Source organism: Porites lutea, chromosome 3 (genome assembly GCF_958299795.1).
Source record: "Porites lutea chromosome 3, jaPorLute2.1, whole genome shotgun sequence".
Classification (NCBI taxonomy): Eukaryota; Metazoa; Cnidaria; class Anthozoa; order Scleractinia; family Poritidae; genus Porites; species Porites lutea.
The window spans coordinates 15467409-15491408 of record NC_133203.1 but is presented as its reverse complement, the minus strand read 5'-3'; the positions used below and the strand labels follow the sequence as shown (position 1 = coordinate 15491408).

The window sequence follows — 24000 nt, the reverse complement described above, 5'->3', positions numbered from 1 at the left end:
TAGTTTCTTCAAAAACCATAACCGATTCCAGACCACAATTAATGGCCAAAGCATATACCCATTTTCAGACCAAAACGGTGCAAAAACCATACCCTCTGGGGCGTCACATACCTGTATGGCTCATATAAGGGAGTATCCCCCCAGGACAGTGATAAGCATTTGTTCACTTGGCTGTTTTATTTTATCATTAAAGGTCACGTGATATGTGATGGTACGTTCCAAAAAACATTACGGGCGATTGGTTTCCGAAGTATTAAATGAAAAATTAACCAAGATAGCCGCTGTCGTTAAAATGAGCTCTCCACCGCGACGATCTAACGGAATGATAGGGGACCAAACAGTGTCAGTCTATGTTTCTTTGCGGGGATACTTTTTCCGATCATGAGAGTTTGTACTGCTAGGGCTATTCGGAAAGTAATATTATTCAAAGTTATGTTTCACGCCCCTAGATCCGTCTCCTATATCCTATATTCTAAACTTAAATTTAATTGGCAAGTCGATGCACTGAATCAATCTGTTATTCAATTAAGGGATGCATTTATATAGCGATATCAATTCAGGGGCGGATCCAGGATTTTTTTTAGGAGGGTGTGCACTCTTCTCTTGCTCTACTTCAACACCAATAAACCACATAGTTTGGCAGAATACCAGTTGTATTAGAAAACCGCAGGTCATCCCAGGGGGGGGGGGGGGGGTGCGCACCCTTGCGTCTGAGTGGATTAACAATTGCGCAAAAACAAAATGATTTGGGAAGTTCAGTCTTTTTATTATAAATTGATCATTAATTAATCAATTCTTTAACCTTTTTTCAGTTCCTTTTAACTTAAAACTTGTTCTCAACGGTGACATAAAATAAGTGTGATTTATTGTGGCAAGAGCCATAATGCCGGGGACTAGCTAGTGCCATTTGACTCTCTAATCGACATCCTCTTGTAACATCAGAAATACCTTCTGATAATTAATGGCGACTTCAAAAAACACGTAGGGCCAGTTATTTAAACGAAGTTTAGCCGTTTAACAAAACCCCGTTCTAAGCCATTTTCAGTTTGCCAAATGCTTTTATCAATACACCATTTACTGTCAGCAGTTTCATGAAAACATACAGCGTAGACCAGGGAAGCGTTTCTCTTCTCCATAAACAACTAAGGATGAGACTTAGAGGTCCAAAGATTTCCTCAACCGCGGTCTAAGTTAGAATTCGTCTGAATAACCTGTCCAAATTTCATTACTGGTATCAACGTTTGCTTGCTGTCGTGTTCTTTGATGTCGCCATTAATTATCTAAAGTATTTCTGACGTTAAATTTTTTCTAGATCACGATAAACGTCGTGTTTGTAACTTTTAAGAAGCAACATTTTTCTGCGCAACTTGAACTTTGAAGTCCACGCACGGAAAGCAGAATGGCCCAACCTTTTGAACGGGTACACTGTCATCATCACCCGTCACGTCCGTGTCCAGGGCAACAGAGTAGTTTTCCAGCAATGTGACCAGTAAAACTTTCATAAAGATGTCTGCAACCCGGTATCCCATACACCTTCGCGTTCCAATACCGAAGCGACACAAGCTTTTGCGCATGTTCGGTGTTTCGTCATCAAATCTTCGGGGATTGAAAGTTTCCGTGTCGCCCCAGACTCCCGCGTTGCTATTGACTGCGCTGTTGTCAACAGATACTTCGACCTAAAGACAAACGAGAACAGTGTTTGACATTTAGACATTTACAGAAAGTAGCTGAAAACAGTTACACCATCTCGAAAACTCTTGTTAACTTTTGGCAATGATGATCGTCAGAGATCATGTTTCTACCATGGATCAATCTCGTATCCAGAGTCTTGCCCCGTTGACCAAATTCTGGCTACGAGATTGACCATGAATTCTTTAGTTTAAAAACATGAATTGCACAATTGAATAAACAAACATGAAAGGAACGACAAAAGGACGAAAGGAAAGACAAAAATGACTGTCTGTATAGATTTTTCCTTTGATATGGATCATTTTCACTCATGTGATCAGTGGCTATACAAATTTCACAGGACAAATTTTTTGCATGAGAAAAGAGTTTAATTCCCACACGATTTTTTTGGGGAGGTATACCAATATGGCCGCCGTTTCATTGTTTTTCTACACCAATTTGCGACTTTTACGTTCTCCATATTGCAATTTGCTCTCCCCACAAAATTTGGCAGAAGTTTTGTCTTTAATTTTTCAAGGAAAGATTATTAGTCACCAGAGAAATTGAAAAGAATACTTAAGCAAAATGTTGTAGGAAAACAAAGTGCATTATGGGCAACGTGAAAGTCGCAAATACGGCCACCGCACCGTCACGTGCAAACGATCTATTCTCGGATTTATGACCATAACCAAGATAAACGTTATATGTTTGACCATTTTTCAACGCGGTCTCCTTGATCAATCGTGCGTTGGTCAAGCGAGTATACGGTCGGCGTCATGATATTAGGGAGCTTAAGGAACAAAGAAGGGGACGGCTTCAAAAACGTCACTAAAAAGTGAATTCGCGCTGCTTCAAACTTATAATCGCCCTTATTCCATCTCGCTCAATTCATCAAATACTGGAACATGTTTCCAGAGTTGAATTCTGAAAGGCTGCATTAAAGTTCAGGAAAAGGAAAAGTGAAATGTGAAACGTGAAATAAAGACGTTTCACGTCGTAGTCGTGCATTGACCGCAAAGAAGTGTACACAAAAGCGTAATGCGCGTGCAAAGTTGTTGTTTTGCCAATCTAAACCTATTGCTTTTTTGCCGTCCTCGTTGCCGTCGCCCTCATCGTTGCTTAAGCTTCTTCTGTGAATGCCTAAGATGAAGTCACATGACACCAAGCCTTAAAAACAGCTTTCGAAAACCCAAAGAAGGCAGGGAGGTACGTACTCTTCACGCGCTTCAGGAGGCCGTAAGATATCCTAATGACCAGGAGCCCTGATTTTGCACGCTAATCACTTCTTACCCCATGGCCAGGGGGACTTTGGAAATTCCCAATAACCATTGGACAAGTCACATATTCTGGAGTGCTTATCACCATTACGGGCCTCTTCCTGGCTGATTCTTTTACCACCTTACCCAGGAAATCCAGTTTAGTTAGTGTCTCTAAGCTTAACGGTTCTGAAAGCTAAAAAGATAATAAACTTGAATAAGAAAACAAACACAACAAGACATTTAGACATTTGGACAATCTCGGAAAAAAATTCTAGTCCTGAATTTTATTATCACGTGGCATCAGTCAAAGGCTCACAGCCTCCCTCATCATTCGTGAGGAAGCCTGCTCACGGGCAAAAATTCTTGTTATTTAAAAATTGAAACTATAAAATCACAAAGAAAACTTTTCCATGTGTTATAAGCCAGTCAGAAAATGAGCAAGCATTCGCGAAATATCTGATACTTTTTTAAAACACCTTCCGTTTTTAATTTAACGTTGCTGTGGTTTTTGGGTGTAAAAAGATGCTGATAGCTCGTTCCCCGATTAATCGTAATCGACGGAGTGATAAGCGGAATCGGAACTCTGTTTTCAATACATCGTAAGGCTCTGCGGGTCTTTCAAATATAAAGTATTGGCTTTATCGAAGGGAAGACAAACAAACAAACAAACATTGCCAATAAACAAACTCCTCAGACTTTCCGCTATTTCTGTTACTGCACTCAGCTTCAACAAAAGAAAAAGTATTCGCTAAAATATTTACATACTCCGCTTGAAATGGAATTCTTGACTTCAACTGTAAGATTTTTCTGTACATCTTTATGGAGTGCTACATGGAATAGAAGCCAGGCCACAGCTCCGCATGTGATATCTACATTAGCAAGGGAAGCTTCCTCCAGGGTTTCTTGAAACTAGACACAAAAAACAGTCTTTTAGTAAAATTTGAATCACGGCAAGAAGTGCTGCTTTTTACATGTAACTAACGCCCTAAAGGAATTGTGTTGAATCGCTGGATGTGAAACGTCTACAACTCAGAAAGTTCAAAAGAAACATGTCTATTAGGTAACTAGTTAAGTCCTAAAAGGCCAAACTACTTCAAAAAAGTTCGCTTTTAAAAGGGCGTTGTCAGGTTGAGTTTCACATTTTTTGGTAAAAACTCAACTAAAATTAAAACTTAGTATTCTCAGTGACCTATTCTCATACTATACCCTAGAATCAAGGGACTCTCTCAAGGGAAGAACAAATCGTGAAAAGTTAGCCCATTGCTAGCCTGGTTATGGAATGCTAAAAACACGCACTTATTCTGTAGGTAGCGCAGTGGAGCAATTTTTCACAAAACGGATCAACTGTATATACTCATAGGGTCTGCTTTGGTTAAATATGTATGAGGGTTTTAAAGAAATACCAAACCATCACATACACGTATTTCATATTTTAAAAAGTTCTTGAGAACTACTAACGAATAGGAACTAACTGAAAAAGATATTACATCATACAAAGTTATCCCAGATTCCACTTGCATTTCGTTACCCGAACGTGAAATTACAAAATAATATTAATATACAGATAAGTTTGGTCAACCAGCCAACACAAAACTTTTCGTCTAAACCCCCAACATTACCTCATCTTCTGACAGTGCCCCCGGATTTTTTCCAAGAGTTTGCTGGAGCTTATAAAATACACAGCTTGTGTCTCGAAGTTTTCCTTCGGCAAAACGCTCCTCAAAGCTAAGTCAAGAAACGAAAGTAGAAAAGAGAAATTAAAATTTTCACAACGAAAACACTTCCTATTGGTTGAAATGGTCAAGGCCGTGCTATAAAAAGGGTATAAAAACGAACTACAAAATCAAAATGGAAACGGAGAAGCAGACTTCTCACTCTTCCTTTGCTTCTGACATAACTATCTTGTTTGCGTTAACTAACGTAAAATGAACCCTTCTTACCGCTTATTGAATTGCAGCCACCGCTTTTCAAATTGCGCCAGTTTGCTGTTAGTGCTTGTAGGCATGTATTTATAAAGCGGAAACTTGACAAAAGGGTTTGAGAAAGTATCTCCGATAAGTGATTCCACCAAAGCTCTGAGATCGAGTAACTCCTGAAGCTCGTCTGCAGTCATGTCTCTTCCGTATGTGAACTTCATTAGTATTTTAAACGTCAGTTGAATCAGATCAGCCATTCTTATGAAACCCTGAAATGGCGAAACAAGCCGCGGATATCACAAGCTGAATTTGTGGTAGTCGTGCCAAAAATGGTATATGAACGGGTAAGACCGGTGGAACCTCGGGCGCAGCCTCCCTGTATAAAACGTTGTAGAGTGCCCCCGCCCCCACCGGGATGGTAGTCTTCTTTTTTAGGGGAGGAGTGTTGCATGATGGCAAAAAAAAGGAGACTGACCAGTTGCTGACTTATTCATATTACAATTGACAGGTGCTAGGGAGCATGTGTTGATCTGGTGGTTATCCCATTGGATTTTTGATCTGAAAAAAGGGTATGAGGCAGTGCGTTATTTCCTAAGTTTTCCCTACACTGTCGACATAATAAAGAGAGTCTTTGCTTCCGTATTTTATTCGTGAAAAAACGCTTACTGTTACGTTGTAACATGACTGCAAATGGCGAAGGCAAACAAGGCGGGAAAGATGGTCATGTGGTCATCTTTCCCATCTCCGCCTCTTGCGTATGCCCTTTAAGGTTGGGTGATGCTTTATCTCTCTAATGCTCTCTAATCCCGCAACGCATATCATGCAGAGATGAGTACAAACACTCTTTTTACAATAACTGAACGAATCCTCGCGCGTTGATTGGTCGAGAGCTATGGTTTATGAGAGTATAGAACCTGGAAATGACGTAACATTTCACGCAGGGCCGGTTGTTTTGTTTTTGGTTTTTCGAAAAAAAAAAGGTTATTGTAAAAAACAAACCTACCAAAATTTTCCACGGTCTACACTCTTATAAACCATAGAAACCACTCGCCTGCGGCTCGTGGTTCCCCTTGAGCTCTATTTGTTAAATAGAGCTTTAAACAACAATAACACAAGCCGGAAGCTCCGTTTGCTGCTTTTTCCGTGACCGTCCATTGCCCCCAACCCCCAAATGGTATTCAATAAGGAACCAGATTATTGAAACCTTTAGAAGGTCAGGATTCGATTTTTTAGAGCAAAAAGGCGTGAGATTCGGGAACAAACCCTGGAAATTGGGTGACTTTTGAGTAATGGCATTTGGGAAACGTTGGTTTCATCGAACCGAAATCCGGTGACGAAAGTACGTTAAAATAAATACCCTTGAATGCAGAGGTCCACTCAGAGCGTAAATAAAACCGACTGGTTCTTTCTTGCCGGATCTCAAATGTAGAGATGCTAATACCAGACAAAACTTGAAGTGGGAATTCAGTAAACAAAACTAAATACAAGGCTGGCAATACAGCAAAGTAAGTTGCTTTTCTTTAAATGGTGGGGATACTTGGGTCAATTCATGATCGATATGTGTCGCTGGCTAATTGTAAACTCCATCTTAGTCACTTTTAGGAAAACGCAGTTTTCAAGGAATTTTTTAGAATAATCGAACCCCAAGTAAGTCACTTTCTTTTGTCGCGGTAACAACTATTAAAGCGCGAATCTTTCCATTTCTCAACCCCTATTTACCAGGAGATGTTCTCATCCACCAAAATCCCGAAAATGTGCTACCACTAGACTACGAGTAGTCCCCCATTTTTCCTCAGGGATAGTAGAGCGAGCAAAACGCGAGCGCGCGTGAAAATCAACCCACGCGAGAAAAGGCGACACGCGGCGGGAGAGAGAAAAATTTTTCTCTCTCCCCGCCGCGTGTCGCCTTTTCTCGCGTGGGTTGATTTTCACGCGCGCTCGCGTTTTGCTAGCTCTACTATCCCTGAGGAAAAATGGGGGACTACTCGTAGTCTATGCTACCACCTTCTAGAAACTCTAAAAGCAACCTCATTGTAGTCAATCCATTGGTGTAAATACAACCCCATCCAATGGCACACCCCATCAGCATATATTAAACGCAGTAATCCCCCGGCGGGTTATGAAGCACCAGAAACATTAAATTAATACCTGTTTATCTTGAACCATCTGATTTAAATACTGTCTGCATTCCTGTTCCATCATATCCACTGCCTGTGACACACTCTCTGTGCTGTAACACGGATCAAATGCACTCCGTATCCGCTTATGGGCATCACCACTTGCCGTCCCGGCTGCGTGACCAAACAGCTGGCGAAACACACTTCCCAATCTGAAGTCTTTTAAACGCTTATACTTATGCTGTTTTGCCATAAATTTCACAGCGATTTGTGGATCTGTTATGATGCTGTGGTCAAGAGAAAAATTAACACATATTTGGATCTAACGAAGCAGTAATGCTAGAAATAAATAAATAAATAACAGAATATAGGTACATGAATAGAACTTGAGGCAAAACAACTGAAAATACCGGACATGCTTTAATACAATCACGCAACGATGTTGCCAATGAAGTAAACTAGCAAGTACAGCTAAATATGTTGGCCAAACCACTCGTCAAACAAAATCTGCCAATAGTGGAGTCTACTTAGATGACATGTAAATGAGTGAAGGCCAGGGACAATTTTTCCCCCCAAACTACTGAAAAGACAAAAAGTGTCACGCTTCGTGACACTGCCGAAACAAAAATCTCAATGTGCAAGTATTGAATTTAGGAAATTTGATGAAAAGTCGAAATTAAAAAAAAAAAACAAAAAAAAAAACATCCAAGTCGAAAATATTGAGGGTTGTCCAATACTGTCGACCAGAATCCAGTCGTATCCCCTTGCTGTCCATCGGAAAACCGGAAGTCTAGTGGTGTAAAGTCCTACCAAGTGTATTGGATGCATTGGACACGAATAGATTCCGATGGAAAAGTTTATTTTCTATTCGTGAGAGACTTAGAAAAATTCCGCTCATGTTGGATGAGGGGGTGGAAAGTCGTTCCGATGGAGTCCATCGGATCCATTGGACACGAATAGATTCTGATGGAAAAGTTCATTTTCTAATCGTGAGTGACTTAGAAAAATTCCGCTCATGTTGGATGAGGGGGTGGAAAGTCGTTCGGATGGAGTCCATCGGATCCATTGGACACGAATAGATTCCGATGGAAAAGTTTATTTTCTATTCGTGAGAGACTTAGAAAAATTCTACTCATGATGGATGAGGAGGTGGAAAGTCGTTCCGATGGAGTCCATCGGATCCATTGGACACGAATAGATTCCGATGGAAAACTTCATTTTCTATTCGTAAGAGACTTAATAAGATTCCACTCATGTTGGATGAGGGGGTAGAAAGTCATTCCGATGGAGTCCATCGGATCCATTGGACACGAATAGATTCCGATGGAAAAGCACATTTTTCTATTCGTGAGAGACTTACAAAAATCTTACTCATGATGGATGAGGAGGTGGAAAGTCATTCCGATGGAGTCCAACGGATCCATTGGACACGAATAGATTCCGATGGAAAAGTTCATTTTCTATTCGTGGGAGACTTAGAAAAATTCCGCTCATGTTGGATGAGGGGGTGGAAAGTCGTTCCGATGGAGTCCATCGGATCCATTGGACACGAATACATTCCGATGGAAAAGTTCATTTTCTATTCGTTAGAGACTTAGAAAAATTCCGCTCATGTTGGATGAGGGGGTGGAAAGTCGTTCCGATGGAGTCCATCGGATCCATTGGACACGAATAGATTCCGATGGAAAAGTTCATTTTCTATTCGTTAGAGACTTAGAAAAATTCCGCTCATGTTGGATGAGGGGGTAGAAAGTCATTCCGATGGAGTCCATCGGATCCATTGGACACGAATAGATTCCAATAGAAAAGTTCATTTTTCTATTCGTGAGACTTACAAAAATCTCACTCATGATGGATGAGGAGGGGGAAAGTCGTTCGGATGGAGTCCGTCGGATCCATTGGACACGAATAGATTCCGATGGAAAAGTTCATTTTCTATTCGGTAGAGACTTAGAATGATTCCACTCATGTTAGATGGATTCCACTCATGTTACATGAGGGGGTGGAAAGTCGTTCCGATGGAGTCCATCGGATCCGTTGGAAACGAATAGATTCCGATGGAAAAGTTCATTTTTCTATTCGTGAGAGACTTAGGAAATTCCACTCCTGTTGTATAAGGGGATGAAAAGGCGTTCCAATGGAATCCATTGTATCCATTAGATTCGAATAGATTCGATTGCCTGGAGAAGAACATTTTCTATTCGTAACGCCAGGTCAAAAATTGTCATCATGTTGAACGAGGTGGAAAAGTGTGAAACGGAGTCTACTGCATCAGTCTTTCGCAGTGGAGAGGTGTATAAGAGGTCGGGAAAATGTGGTATGTAATCTTAATTATTTGGTTAGCTAGTGAAGTCCGGTCATCGATCAAAAACTGCATCGCTTCATGAGGTAATTTCTTTTTAAAAGCTCGTATTTGAGATAATTCTGTATAACAATTTCTGTGTAGCGAATGGCGGTAGCAATATGCGTTCTCTATTCGTCCAGCTCCCGAATTGCGATATGTTAGTTCGTTGTTATACTCCAGGAGAAGTGAAAAAAGTCAATTACATTTGACAAAGTGAGCGTGCTACAGGATCAGGTAACGCGAACTGTTGGGAACACGAAGGATGCGATCGAGGGGGACTAGAAACAAGAGTTGCCTGATCAACAAAATGGCCAAGATGGCGCATCTTTCGATCATTGACTTTCTAAAAGAATTTACGAGTAAAGAATTCGAACGGCAAGGAAAAGGCATATGGAATTATCTTAAATTCCACTGTTCCTTGAAATTGTGGAATCTTTCGATATTAAACCAGAGCATAAGAAAGCAAAAACGTAACCTGAAGTGCGAATTTGGAATTCCTCCGAGGGAAGAATCGACGGAGTTATCTATTTTGAAACTGGTAAATGGAATCTCTCAGTAGGATTTTGGCATCCCTCCGAAGGAGACGTTTCAGAAGGAGTTTGGTATCCTTAGAAGGAGGTGTGTTGCAAATGGAATCCCTCAGAAGGACTTTGGCATCCCTCAGAAACAGATGTCTCTTGCTTGAGATTTTGATTCAAAAGTAAGTAGCCAGGAAAATACCACTATTTATTATCTGCATGTACTTACAGTTGCGCACCACTGCATGCAAGTACATGCAAGTAGACCAGTTGGCAATTCATTATAATGTGTTAGAGCTGGGTTTGAAGTGTAGTTGTTAACATTTACTTATCCGAGTGATGATAATTATAAAAGTCTAGGTTCGTTTATGAAATGGTTTGGAACTCCTCAGTTCCTTAAAAATGACGAATCTTTTCATAATAAAAGCATATTAATGAAGTATAAACCTTATGTGCTGATCAATTGAAAATTTCAACATCCCCCCTGCCCCCCACCCCGGGTATTTGACACACTATTTTGTGGTAAATTGTGAATTTGACCTTTGCTTGGGTTTGTCAAATGTCAATTTTACATTTTTTTATGTTATCATCGTCTGGCTGACAACGTAGATGGAGGAGTTTTAAGGTAAAGGCACATCTTTTGTAAAGGAACGGCTTACATAATAAGGACTTTACAAGCTAAAAGTACGATTTTTTGCTGCCATGACTCTAATTCAGTAATACAAAAAGTATTTTACTCTGAAGATGACTATCGTACAGGTTGTCGAAACATCAGCAGGGGTGTAGCCAGCATTTTTGCATAGAGGGGTTCCTAATGTGGTATTTTTGTCTAGATTGACGATAAATCTTCAGTGGGTTTCCTGGAAAGTTTTAATACTTTAGGTCGTCTGAAATTTCGTTTTGTGATTCTGAGCACAAATTTCCAATAACAGTGCCATATGAAGCTAGCTTTTTTTCGCTTCCAGTGAAGAGATAGTGTTTATGTTGTAGATCGTTAATTTTTTATCTCAGGTAATTTTTGTTTTTCTTTTGTTTTTGGGTATAGAAATGTAACTACAACATATATGTTCATTATCATTGAATACATAAAAACACACACTGTAGTCCTGTGATTTGCTGTTTACTCAGTTAGGGTATTAGCAAGAAGGAAACATCATGGATGCTTCGGTGCAAAGGTGTTGATTGTTAGCCTCAGGGTACATGTCCATAATGCAATGTTCATCATAGTAAGAGTAGCAGACTCTCGATTCAGTCATGGTCGTCGCCAATTACCTTTTAAGTCTGTGCAATGGGCTAAGCCGTCGCTCACGTTCTGCTGATGTAATTCGTAATAATGTATAGCCTCGTAGCAGGTGCTTGGAAGTAGTGGACGCACCCATTCTTTCTTGCGCTCACTACTTGCAGGCGCCTGCTACGCAGGCTAAGTTACGTAGTACTTGAAATATGTAGCACTACTAGAAAGGTCTTTTTCCACTTTGAGCCACTTGCACTGCCTACAGAAAAGCCACCACATGAAAATTAGAGCTGATGGTATCCTAATAGACATTGGTGTCTCGCTTTCGAAGCCTGATACTGAGTAGCTTTTATGTAAGGAAAAGGCACTGCTTCGTGGTAACCTGGGTGGCATATGATGAATTCCTGAATACTGTATGTTTTAGGCAGTTTGCCATGCTGTTAGTGTTTGTGTTTCAGACAATTTCCTCAGACTGATTTGCAAACATCAAGGCTGATTTCATTCTACCTTTTCACTTTTATGCCTCCACCGAGTTTCTATTAAGCTCTCTCATGGTCAAACCATTACAACATGCAACTGAAAGCAATCTAGACCAACAAAGGTGCTGAATCACACATTGCAGGCTTGTATACACAGGGGCCATGTATGATCTTCCTCACAGTAATAGAATTAAAGTAAAAAAGACTACTGCAAAGACTGATTAAACCTCAACATATGTAACCCTTGAAATAGAATGTGATGCTTTTTATTTTTTTTTCTTCTCATTTTCTTTAAAAGCTAAAATCTCATTCCTCTTAAAATTATACCTACCAGGTAGTGCTGCAGCCTAAGGGGGGTTCCGGAACCCCTCGAATACTCCTCTGGCTATTCCACTGATCAGTCGCCGTCAACAGCAGTCTCATTATCATTGGTAGAAATACGCCCAACTTACTTTTAGACGTCCAAAACACTCACCATAAATTAATCCACACCACAAACTACATGCAAAAGTACCCTGGGTGTGACACGGTGTGATCCCCCCTTTGAAAATTCCTAGCTATGCCCCTGATGTTTTGTTGTTATTATGATTTTGACAGGATCATGCCAAACTGGAAATCTCAAATCGCAGTTCTGTAAATTGATCCTTTAGTTCCAGACCTTTCAAGGCAAGAAGGAAGGTTTTAAATAATTGTTTGGAGGGAGTTAGATTTTGCGATTCCCTCTTTATACAAAGAGGTAAGTTTTAAATTCAATTCTGGCCATAGTACCACACTGCACTACAAATCAGAATTTCTCAAGCTCAGTTGGAATTCGAGATAATATATTTTTGTTTTGTCTTGTCACTTTACACTTTAAAAAAAAAAAGAATAACAAATGGTGCTGGCTATCCACAACGTCCATCCAACATGGATTTCAGTGAAATTTGTTTTTGCTTTTAAACTTAGATGAAACTTTATTGTGCGTTTAGTCGAGTGCACTTATAAATTGGGTCACCTTGGCTGTGTAATTTCCTTTTCTATCGTAGGTACGGCAGACAATAATAGCGACGAGGAACCAGTCTTTTCTTTAAGTATATATGCTACCTTTGGCAGGAGTGATGAGATCAGCTGATCTGACAATTTTAAAACCTTCCTTCTTGCCTTGAAAGACCTGGGACTAAAGAATCAATTTATAGAACTGAGATCTGATATTTCCGGTTTTGCGTGACCCTGTGAAGAATATGATATCACCAAAACATCATTGTAATGTTCTGTTTTTAAGAGCTTGGGAAGATCTGTAAACCGTTCAGGACATTTTTTTTCCAAATTCTGACCTGCAACCTGCAAATTACACCCCTCGAGTGGAAATATAACCATGGCCATGTAATATTTCTAGAGGCAATAAAGATGTCACCTAAAATTCCAATTTTCCCTAACCAGAGATCATGCTCTGAGAACCACTAAAATTGGACCTGATTTCAGGTTAAATTTTCCCATGGGCAACCAATAAAAAAAAGCAAAATATGTCGAATCGAAAATAATGATCTTTTTTAAATGCCCTCAAACTTACTCCATTTTCCATAAAGTATTTACTTTTTGTTATCTGCTATACCTGAACAAAGTGGGGAGAACCCAATCTGCAACATAAATATGTACACAATGCTATTTTCGGTCATGGACTTCTATTTGACAATGCAACAATCAAATATAACAGATTTTAGTGAAACAATACTCTTAAAAGTTTATTATTACAATAACACTAGTAATAACTTGTTCATTGTAGTTTAGAGGAATAGAATGAAAGTCTCCAGCACAGAAAAATTAGTCTAAAGAAAGCTCTGATTTAAGACAAGAATGCATTTCAGCTACAGCACATACACCACATATAGCATCAGGTATAGAATATAATTTCTGCAAGTTTGTCTTGATTTTGAATAAGAAACTACCAGAAGGTGTTAAGCAAATTTCAGTAATTATGTTGGCATGAAATGACCTTGATACTATATTTTTGCTCATGATCAGAGAGAGATTTTCTTACAAAACTTTTTTCCAACAAAATTAATCTGCAGAATATCACCCTCCCCCTCCAATCAAATTGAGTCTGGTATTAGGGTGTGTTTTGCAACTCAGAAACTCTTATGGCAGTGAGTAAAAGCAGATAGAAAAAGAAACTCTCTGGCATCATCTGATGTGAGGAATTCTTCTATGTTATTTTAGAAAACACATTCAAGCTAAAACAAGAGGATCAAGCTATGTCCTCTTTATGTCAGATATTTGACCTCTACTGGGCCTCTTATGACTTGTCATGCCCTCAAGAGAAAAAGAGAGAAAGAAAATAGCTACAGTGAGGTACTGTAATACATGTAACTGTTGACTTTAGATTGTTAAAAATTTTATTTTATTTTTTGTTGAACAGAGCCAGAATTAAGGTGGCGTGACTGGATTTAGGGGGGTACCCCCCAAGTTTGAGCATTAACTATGTCAGCATGAGTAAAGATATCCATGGGAAAAAGGTTACCCCAACTGTATTATATAAAGATGAAAATTTCTTATGATCTGGGTTTTATTGCAATTATCGGAGTCACCATGGCAATGTAATGACACCATTACATTTTGTCTTTATCTTTGTGTTTCTCTGTACCAGGAGTGTTTTTAAAAAAACGCTTAAGAGATTATGTACCTGCCATAATTGCCTCAATTAAGGCATTTTGGAAATACAGTGTATTTTCAAACAAAGTTTTAAGAATCATAAAAGCAGTGAAATAGCATGCTATCCACACAACTAGCTAATATTTTCAAATTTTCAAATTTTCAATTTTCAAACAAAGTTTTAAGAATCATAAAAGCAGTGAAATAGCATGCTATCCACACAACTAGCTAATCTTTTAAGAAAATCGCAGCAACTCTTTCTAAAAGTTGCTGTGATGTTGTAACCCAAGTAAGATAATTAATTGTGAAAGGTTTGAACCCAGGAGTCATTTCAAAAGTAGGTTGAGTTTGATCGTCGGGGTGAACGTAGTCCTGAATAGGACTGTTGTTGTTGACAGTGACTGAAGTTTCGACAACCTGTGCGGTAGTCATCTTCAGAGTCAAAGTGAGTTGTATCACGTTAGTCGATGGTATTATATCTGGCTATTGATCTGATTGGTCAATTACGTTGCAATGTTATTGGTCGTCTGTCAGTTAAGCCGTGATGTTATTGGCTATGAAGACTCGTAATCAGTAATTGGTGCATTTTGATCCGTCTATTGTCACAGTTAAACAGTCGTCTATTGTTAGTCAAATTGTCAGTTCTCCAGTAGTTCTCTCATACATGTAGTTAGTTGTATTACATCCTACATGATGAGCCGTGATGTTCACCGTTTCGATTCTCACTGCTATCCATGACACAAGACAATTATTAGCATTTTCCGGATATTTCTTTGGAAAGTAATTTAGAGTTCTTTTAAATGTAAATTTATTTCTTTTGCTAAAAAAAAATTGTACATGTGCATATGAAACTTGAAAACAATGCCACTGAATAATGAGGACACTCACTAAGGGAAAATTTGGTTATACACGGTTGTCAAAAGTAGCAGGCTGCCGGTGAAAAGTGCCGCCTACTTGGTTAGTATCGGCCGCCTACTCTGCTTAGCATTTCTTTGCAGATGACGTTTTTTAAATAAAGTATCCCTAAGCTGGCGGCTTACTTTGACAACTCAGTCATCTACTTCAAAACTTTCTGACAACCCTGGTTATATTGGAGGTCTTTTTTAAAAGCCTTCACTGTTTTCAATGTTCTTGAAACTTGCAGGGTATATTTATTAACAATTGACCTTGAGATTGGTAAGTTTATGAAAAAATTTATCAAGTGGTTTTTTGAATAATGTGAAATTTGCAGGCATGGACCAAATTATGTGCAAAAACTGTAACAAAAACAGCTCAATGTAGGTTAATAAAATTCTTCTCACTCGCGATCACCCAGAGCAATTCCCCTCTTTTTTTTTTTGTACACAGTTTTCAACGGAATCAAATCATTATGAGATGGAACCGTGCTTCGAAAGCTTAACATTTTCTTAACATATTAGCTAATTGTGTGGATGTATAGCATGCTATTTCACTGTTTTTATGATTCTAAAAACTTGTTTCAAAATATTTCGAAAATGCTCTCACAGGATTTGTTCAAACTTTGCATAATTGAAGCAGTTATGGCAGGTACATACTCCCTTAAGCCATTTCTAAAAAACACCCCTGGTACAGAGAAACACAAACATAAATAAAAAACATATTGGTTTCATTACGTTGCCATGGCGACTCCATTTGCAATAAAACCTAGATAATAAGAAATTTTCATGTATATATAATATAGTAATGTTTGGTAGCCTTTTTCCCATATCTTTACTCATGCTGATGTAGTTAATGCTTTAAAACTTGGAAGGTATCCCCCCTAAAAAATCCAGTCAAGCCACCTTATTTAATTTTGTTTTCTCTGTCATACCTTTTTCTTGCAATCTTTCATAGGTAAAGAGAGATGAGGAAGTGAAGAAACCTATCAGGTCTGGTTCCCCCAATGACCTTAGGAACAAGGAGGATATCTCAAAAACCGATCAGAAATCTCCCCTGTACCTACTAAAGCTGTTATCCCACCTCTCAATTCTGACAATGAAGATAACAAGTCAGGTCTTATTTGCAGAAGGCGGCTATTCCTGAAGAAGGCACAGATGGTGACAGGTGAAAGAAGGACAAAGGGACAGGCCTTGCTGGGAGCTTTGGAAAGGCCAGGGATCAGTCAGCTCCAGGTGCGGGAGTTCCTAGAGCTGGCTGATGAAAACGGACAAGTGAGACCAGCCCCTTCAAAGCAGTCTGATAAACCTTTTTTCATTCCTGAGTCCCCTTTGTAATAGTTATCCTTTTAGTTCAGCTCATCGTTGTTTTGTTGTTTTTGTTTTGTTTTTTATCCCATTCCTCTCGTGGGAATTTTGCTGAGAAACTTGTTTTGAAGCTAGTGGCTTCGTTTTCTAGTCACTGTCTGGCTTATGAGCTAAATCTTACCAGAAGACTATTTAAAAGCCGTGTAGTTCACAGCGTTCAGTTACAGATGCAAATTGAAAATATTATTTTCAAAAGTTGGGGCATGCATAGAAATCATGAGATGGTTTCGTGGTTTTAAAGGAACTCAGCTGCAGTCACAAATTTCGCTTTCCCTTCTTTATTTGCTTTTATTGCTACCCTTTTTTTCTTTCAATGGACACTGTTACTGGCTTCATTTGGGTGGGGAAATATTGGGAAAGCTTTTAAATAGTAGGATAGCAGGAAGTGATTGGTTGATTGGAACATAATTATTTTTGCAATTTTTAAATCAATGTTACATGGTTTTTTTGTCTTTTCCTCTGGCCCCTTTACTGAATATTTGTGCTCACTCTTCCTCTTCTTCAAAGTTGTCTTTGACAAGGGCATTGAGAATGGGATGAAAGCAGTGCAGTGGCTATAAAGCTAGTAAAATACAGTGCATGATACAATGCCAAAGAAAATTTTTTGTTAAGTACAGTTATGAGAGGAGAAGTAATAGTAAAGACCTTTACTAGCTTGTGGTTTTTACCGCAGATGCTATGTTTCCCCAATGTAGGTCATGTGTGACAACATTTAGGGCATGGAAATCAAGCCTAGCCATGTGATAGTGCTCCAAAGAATGCTTTCTTTAAAATTGTGTATAAGTCACGTCAATAATTTTTGGACACAAGACCTATATAAATTTTAAGGTTATGATGGGTAAATTGTTGTGAGAACACCTCTTCATTCACACTGGGGAAAGCAAAACACAAGCTAAAAGGAATTTACTGTCTCTTCTTAAGATGTAATACCACTGTCTAATATTCAGGATAAAAGCTACAATCCTGCATTGAAAGTCTTTGGAACAGTGATTGAGTATTTGTAATTTATTTGTGCCCTGGCTCATAGCCAGGTGCTACCCTTTTGAAAAATACCCTGTACTTAATCTATCACTGTTTCCCACACCCTTTACATATTGAAACTGCGTGCATATATCCAACGTAATTATTTCCTGTAGGGTGCAGAATAGGGTTAGGCATGCATGATTTTACATGAAAAACACAAATTAACTCTAACTTGTTATAAGAATTTTGTCCATGCTTTTCTCAACAAAGGTATGATTAACAGCAATCCAACAGAGAAGGAAGGGTAAGCCTTGCTGGAAGCAGTGAAATATTGTTTCAACATGAGAAGAGAAATTTCATATCTCCGAGCGGCCATGCAATATGTTCCATTTATTTTATACCACTGAAATACTTAACTTCACTTATTAAATGAATAATTTTTTTCTGTAAAAGGTGTGAGTTGTTATATTGTACCATAGCAATGGTGATCTTTTCACATGCAAAGTAGACTACGAGTAGTCCCCCATTTTTCCTCAGGGATAGCAGAGCGAGCGAAACGCGAGCGCGCGTAAAAGTTCAATAACTTAGTACATTTTGTATCCATGTAATGTCAATTTCAATGTTATGCCTACCCCCTACCAGTATGTTTCTTTTAATAATTCTACTCAAGTGTAGCTCATATTATAGTTACCATTAAAGAACGAAGCATATACTTGTGTACTGTCCTCGTTTCGCGGGGCTTTTGCCCCGTTTCATAGCTTTACCGTGCTTGTTTTGACTCGTGGCTTTAAGCGTGCCAGTCCGTCTCGAATAAGGGCCCGGGGGACATAGGGTTTAAAGAACGAGTTATGTTACGTGGGTACCGTGCTTGTTTCGACTCTTGGCTTTAAGAACGAGTTATGCCATTCGCGTAGCGTGCTCGTTTCGGCTCATTGCTTTAAGAACGAGTTATATTTTTGTGTAGCGTGCTTGTTTTGACTCATCGCTTTAAGAACGACTTATGTGTACCGACGTCCGTGCTTGTTTCGACTCATGGCGAGTTCTGTTGCCTGTTAGGCTTGCCATTCTCGACTTAGGCTTAAAGAACGAGTTATGTTACACGTGCAGTGTACTTGTTTTGACTCATGGCACGACTAGACTTCCTGAGATTCCATCGGAATCCATGTGTTTCCAATGGATCCGATGGACTCCATCGGACGACTTTCCAACCCTCCTCTAAGTATTGTTTACACTTCCGGTTTCACTCATGACTAAACTTCCTGTTAGGCTTGCCATTCTCGACTTAGGGCTTAAAGAACGAGTTATGTTACACGTGCAGTGTGCTTGTTTTGACTCATGGCACGACTAGACTTTCTGAGATTCCATCGGAATCGATGTGTTTCCAATGGATCCGATGGACTCCATCGGACGACTTTCCAACCCTCCCCTAAGTATTGTTTACACTTCCGGTTTCACTCATGACTAAACTTCCGGTAACTCAAGTGGACTCTACTGTACTTCCGGTTTTATTTTTCGACTAGACTCCGTCGGACTCCAGGTTTTGTCCACTGGAATCTGGTCGAGAGTATTGGACATGTGTGAAAATATTACACATATGATCTTTACATAATGTGAACTTTTTAATAATACTTACAGTTTTGGAGGCCCGGGCAAAAATCGGAGCAAGTACATTCCAAATTTCTTCAAGCTTTCATCTTTGAATGCTATAAGTGTTGGTGAAAAGGTCCTGAAATCAGTTCCTGCGATAATTTCCCCAGAATCATTTTGCCAGAAGTAAATCTATAATATAAGCGATCACAGATTAAAGTCAGTGATTATTTCTTTCACGGTTTAGTTTTTCCTTCTGCAAAAATTAAACTTGAAGAGGGTCCGAATTAAAGAAAATGAAACAGACTAAAACAGAAGGTTGACGACTGAACTCTTTTCGCTGTTTCCGATGTCCTAGGAAGCCTCCCTATGTCCTCTATGAAACAACGACAGGCTGATGTCAAGAAGTTGCTGTCCTTTGTCTCTACATTCCAAAACGTAAGTTGTTCAGTTTTTTTTTTCAACGTGCATTGACAACGGATTACTGGAGGAAAAGCAATACGTTTTGAGAATGTTAGTGACCACAAATTTCAATAGAAAGACATATAAGATACTGGTAAACATGATTCACGCATAACACATTAAAACTTACGCTGAAAAATAGCCTGTATTTTGCGTAGGTCAAGAGTTCATTTACAATCAAGCGAGTGTGAAGAATCGGACACCGTCGGCTTTGCTCTTCGGAAAAACCGATTTTGAGGAAAAAAAAAAACTTACCTCGAAAAATCTTTTGTAAATCCACGATATCAAAATCACTACGAAAGCAAGGGCAGTGATGGCAAGGCCGAATATCATCTTGAAATTTGAACACGACTGTAAAGCGATGAAACGAACTCTTCGCAAACTGAAAGCCACTGAAATCTTACGTTATGTCACACAAAGGTTTATCAGTTTGTTAGTTCCGGTCAAGGACTTCCTAGAAGTCACATGGTGACTAAACCAAAGGCATGTAACACGATGTAACCGTCTGTAACGAATCAAGTTCCGTTCAAAGGGGAATTCTTGATGGATATAAATTGACGTACGAGAGTCTCATGACCCTTACGATAAAACCGAATTTCATTAGTGACGCTTATTGCCTGCGTGCAGACGTCTCCTATTTCCTTTGTTGCACGCAAAGGAAATAGGAGAAGTCTGCACGCAGGCAGAAGAGGTTATATTCCCTCACGTATACTTTATACTTCGACAAAGCTAATTTAAATCATTTTTAATTTTATCACATTTCCGATTTTCCCTGTTAACTCATATGAGTGTACGCAAGTGTGAATTCGGAGAAAAAGCTACAAAAAGAACAATTGTACAGTCATCCATGTGGAACAAATGACAAGCATGTAAAACGAGCTGATATGAAGTACGAAGACTGTTGTTCTCATTCGGGAAAAAAACGTAATTATTCAAAGAAATGAGCTAAAATACCTAACTAAACTAAATGTCAAGTACAGGCGTACTCCACAAAGTTTTATACGGGGTGGATCGGCCCCGAGCTCCACCTATAGCCCTTGCCCTTTTATAAAGCATTTTAAGGAGACAGTATTGACCTCTAAACTTTATAATTACTTAAACACACTGCATCCCTTTAATAAACTCTTGGATGAAGTTAATGAACGATATTGCGGCAAAACAACTTGCAAGGCGCGTCTGCTTGAAATATTGCAACTAAAGGCCTTTCTTAATACCTAAATGACACACCAGTCCCTGCCTGTCGTACACTTCAACTAGTGAAATCCCTTCCCTTTTTTAATACCATCTTAAGCCTGACAAAAGTTATCCCTTTCGGGTGGAAACCGCTCCCTCATGATATCAAATTTTTAAGCCAAAAAGGCAAAGATCTTTACATTTCATTTTAGCCCATTTTACCCCCAAAAGGGAATCAAGGGAACACACCTTCATTTTCTTTGTAAATTACGATATTCGCGCACTTTCAACTTCCAACGTTACTACCGGTATTTCTCGGAAATAAGCCCGGTAACTTCGACGCTAAATTTAGAGCACGTCATCAGCCATTTTATTCCCGGGGAATTCGACTCAGCGATCGTTCCAGCGAATAAAACCATGATTGGCTAATTGTTAATTGTGATGGACGCATATAAAAAGCCACACCGTTTTCCTTGTGCAGCATGTTAAGCTGACCGAGAGCTCGAAATCAACTTGCTTCATTTCTTTCTCCCAAAGAAATAGCCCCTCAAGGTAAAATGGTGCTTAACCTCGTCCAGCTTGGAGAAAGCCTCGTTTTTGAAACAGGTCAAGATGTGATGGAGGGCAACGGTGTAGTATTGTTTGGAATGAGCCCTGGAAATCCATACTTCAAATCCCACGTTATTGAGGACTATGTGCAATACTTGGGAAAGGACAAAAGAAGAATAATTGTGGTTGTACCACAGCAGCCAGCTGAACATACGTACAGAGCTCTGGGGAGTAAAGATGCTGTGAAACGAGCCAAGAAAAACTCCAGTCAGCTCAAGTCGCATTGCAGAAGAGCTATTGATAAGGTATGTACAGAAAAAAAATATAATACTGTCACTGATTAATTCTTGATACTTTAAGAAAGCTTCAAAAAGTACGTTTAAATATCCACCGCAACATTTTTTTATTTATTATGTTTGTATTCTATAAAACTGACGCGCACTCGCTCTCTTTCATAAGCTGGATACAAGCTGAAATTTTATATAATTTTTTTCATCCGACCTCCTCACATGTGTCCTCACTGTGAGCTGTGGGTGTCTTTCGCGAAACACGTTTATTAGTAACAACCGGAAATGCACTATTTCGACACTCCCCAATTGTGCGCATGCGTGAGTGACGTCACTGACCTGCTTTCTCTCAGTTAAAAACCGTAATAACTAGTGAGGCTAATTTCGCAACTTTGGTTAATCTTGTGTGTTTTACGTACATGTCGAAAATGATATTTTAAAATTGGCCAGAAATAAAACTTTTATTGACTTTCAGTCAGTAAAAAAATGATTTAATCAATAACGATTATAAAAGTAAAGGAAACATTATAAGGTTTCTAACCAGCCCGTAATAAATTAAACGCAAGAAAACTTGGATTTAAAACAAATTAGAAACTGAAGATTCCGCCCCCTAAGAAACCGGAAACCGCGCTAGAAAAGTCTCTGGCACCCAGGGTAGCCCCCTGTCTGAAGTGGTATAAAATAGTTTTATCATTTACAAAACTGATCTCTCCCTAAGTTAGATAAGGGGTGTGGAGGGGGAGTAGACTACCAGTAGTCCCCCATTTTCCCTCGGGATAGTAGAGCGAGCGAAACGCGAGCGCGAGTTAAAATCACTAAACGCGAGAAAAGGCGACACGCACTCATTTTTCTAGACTGCGAGATTTAGTGAGAGCAATGCACGCGCGCGGGAGCGGCGAAGCCGCGAGACTCTCTCCCCACCGCAAGTCGCCTTTTCTCGCGTGGGGTGATTTTCACGCGCGCTCGCGTTTCGCGCGCTCTACTATCCCTGAGGAAAAATGAGGGACTACTCGTAGTCTAGAGGGGGAGGAGCTAAACTAATATTGCAACTTTTTTCACGGTTCAAAGATTAACGTGTCGACCTGCGGCCGGCATGAAGCATCTCCGCCGCACGTAAGTTAAAAAAAAACACGCTGTACCCACGGTTAGAGAAATAATAATTTTACGGCTTTTCATCATTCAGTATGGATTAAATCATTATTTTCTACCGCTGAACAGGTGTCCAAGACTGATGATATTGCTGGAGAGTTTTATATGTTGGACTGGACTTCGGAGGTAGACAAACATGAAGCTTACATTGCAGCCTTAGACTATATCATCAGTTTTTACAAAAGTAACTCTTACTTTCGCCAGGACGTCGCACGATCGACCGCAAAAGTGTTAGGAAAAGATTCTACATCATCTGAGAGTGAATCAGGTAAGCAAGAGAAGCGGAATATCGATGTTTTAAAAGTGGAATTATCTAAACTTTTTCGGTTTCCATTTCTTGAGTTGTCTTATCACTTCTCGGTCAATGGACTTTGAAACACGGATCCGTTTCTGTTTACACCAAATCTACGGTTTAAAACCCCTTGCGAATGGTTGTCGAGGCTTCGACGCACAATTTCCCAGGATTCAGGACTAAAGAAATAAAAAAGTTGAGCCAACCGGTGTACAGACTATGTTAAGAGCATGAAAAGTGGTGGACTTCCCGCCACATGAGTAGATCTCCGTGATTTAAGCATTTTTGTTTTTGTGCATCTGTTTTCTTCCGTTTTTCTCCAGCCATAAAATCTTGTCATTCCTTGCTATCGTTCGGTTGACTGGCAGTTTACTCGATTTCTATGCGTGACCCCAAAAAACGGGGCAGGGGAGAGGTGGAGATAAACTCAGTACATGTACCAAGATTTGCCTTTCGTTGCATAACGCTTTAAATACTCTCCCGGTGGGGTACGCAACAACGTTTTATACGGGGAGGCTCCAAACCCTTACCCTTGTATATACTATTTCTGACAAAAAAGGTGCCCCTTTTGTATACCTTTTTATTGACAAATGCTACCCCTTTCACATACCTAGTTTACACCTTTGCATCCCTTTTAACTGCCGTAAATGAACTGTATTTACTATATAAATACAGTTGAACCTCCCCTCAAAGGCCTGGTCGTTGTAGACAGATGGAAAGTGTGAAGAGGTGGCCGTTAGTGGAAGTTGGACTGTAAATTACAAATCTAGAATGTTTTCTCGACTTTTTTTACAGCCATAAAACGTGACTGTTAGCCCTTTTGGAGCTTTTTACAAACTGAAATGACAGATTTCCCTATCCTTTTATATACTTCAACTTCCGAATTCCATACCCTTTTATATAGCAATGATATATCTGAAGCCGGAAAAAGGTACCTCTTTTGGGCGGAGCCTCCCCCTATAGGCCATTATAGGAAGTTCCAACCCCCCCCCCCCCCACCCCCCACAGTATACTCTTCAATGAAGACTGACCAAGTCCTACTTTTAAACTTTAGAATCCTCAGATTCTGAGCTTGAAGATAACGAAAGTGTGCAAGAAGGAGTTTACTACCTCC

At 39.5% G+C, this 24000-nt stretch overlaps 2 protein-coding genes and 1 long non-coding RNA gene across 4 annotated transcripts in view; 2 read left to right on the top strand and 1 right to left on the bottom strand.

Moving 5' to 3' along the window:
- Window positions 1-1232: 1232 nt before the first annotated feature.
- On the bottom strand, window positions 1233-19813 carry LOC140929420 (uncharacterized). Of its 2 annotated transcripts, XM_073379221.1 has the most exons (8): window positions 19692-19813; window positions 19021-19166; window positions 6992-7247; window positions 4868-5112; window positions 4547-4652; window positions 3693-3836; window positions 2966-3120; window positions 1234-1677 (listed from the first exon to the last, which is right to left on the bottom strand). In XM_073379221.1, exons 1-8 carry the CDS (start codon window positions 19767-19769, stop codon window positions 1341-1343), a joined length of 1467 nt encoding a protein of 488 aa, XP_073235322.1. In that variant the 5' UTR covers window positions 19770-19813; the 3' UTR covers window positions 1234-1340. The 2 variants fall into 2 exon arrangements, with proteins under 2 accessions (XP_073235323.1, XP_073235322.1); XM_073379222.1 differs by lacking the exon at window positions 2966-3120 and having other exon boundaries at window positions 1233-1676.
- LOC140930595 (uncharacterized) lies at window positions 12165-18173 on the top strand. The gene is made up of 3 exons (XR_012164873.1): window positions 12165-13409; window positions 13732-13863; window positions 16015-18173. It is a non-coding gene; the product is annotated as an uncharacterized lncRNA (long non-coding RNA).
- A 1219-nt stretch (window positions 19814-21032) lies between the features above and the next one.
- The window catches only part of LOC140929419 (uncharacterized), a 3691-nt gene continuing 723 nt past the window's right edge, over window positions 21033-24000 (top strand). Inside the window, exons 1-3 of the mRNA XM_073379220.1 lie at window positions 21033-21463; window positions 22664-22862; window positions 23941-24000. The exon at window positions 23941-24000 is cut by the window's right edge and continues 723 nt beyond it. Of these exons, the coding sequence (XP_073235321.1) occupies window positions 21167-21463; window positions 22664-22862; window positions 23941-24000 (556 nt within the window). The 5' untranslated portion in view covers window positions 21033-21166. The remainder of the gene's footprint in view (window positions 21464-22663; window positions 22863-23940) is intronic.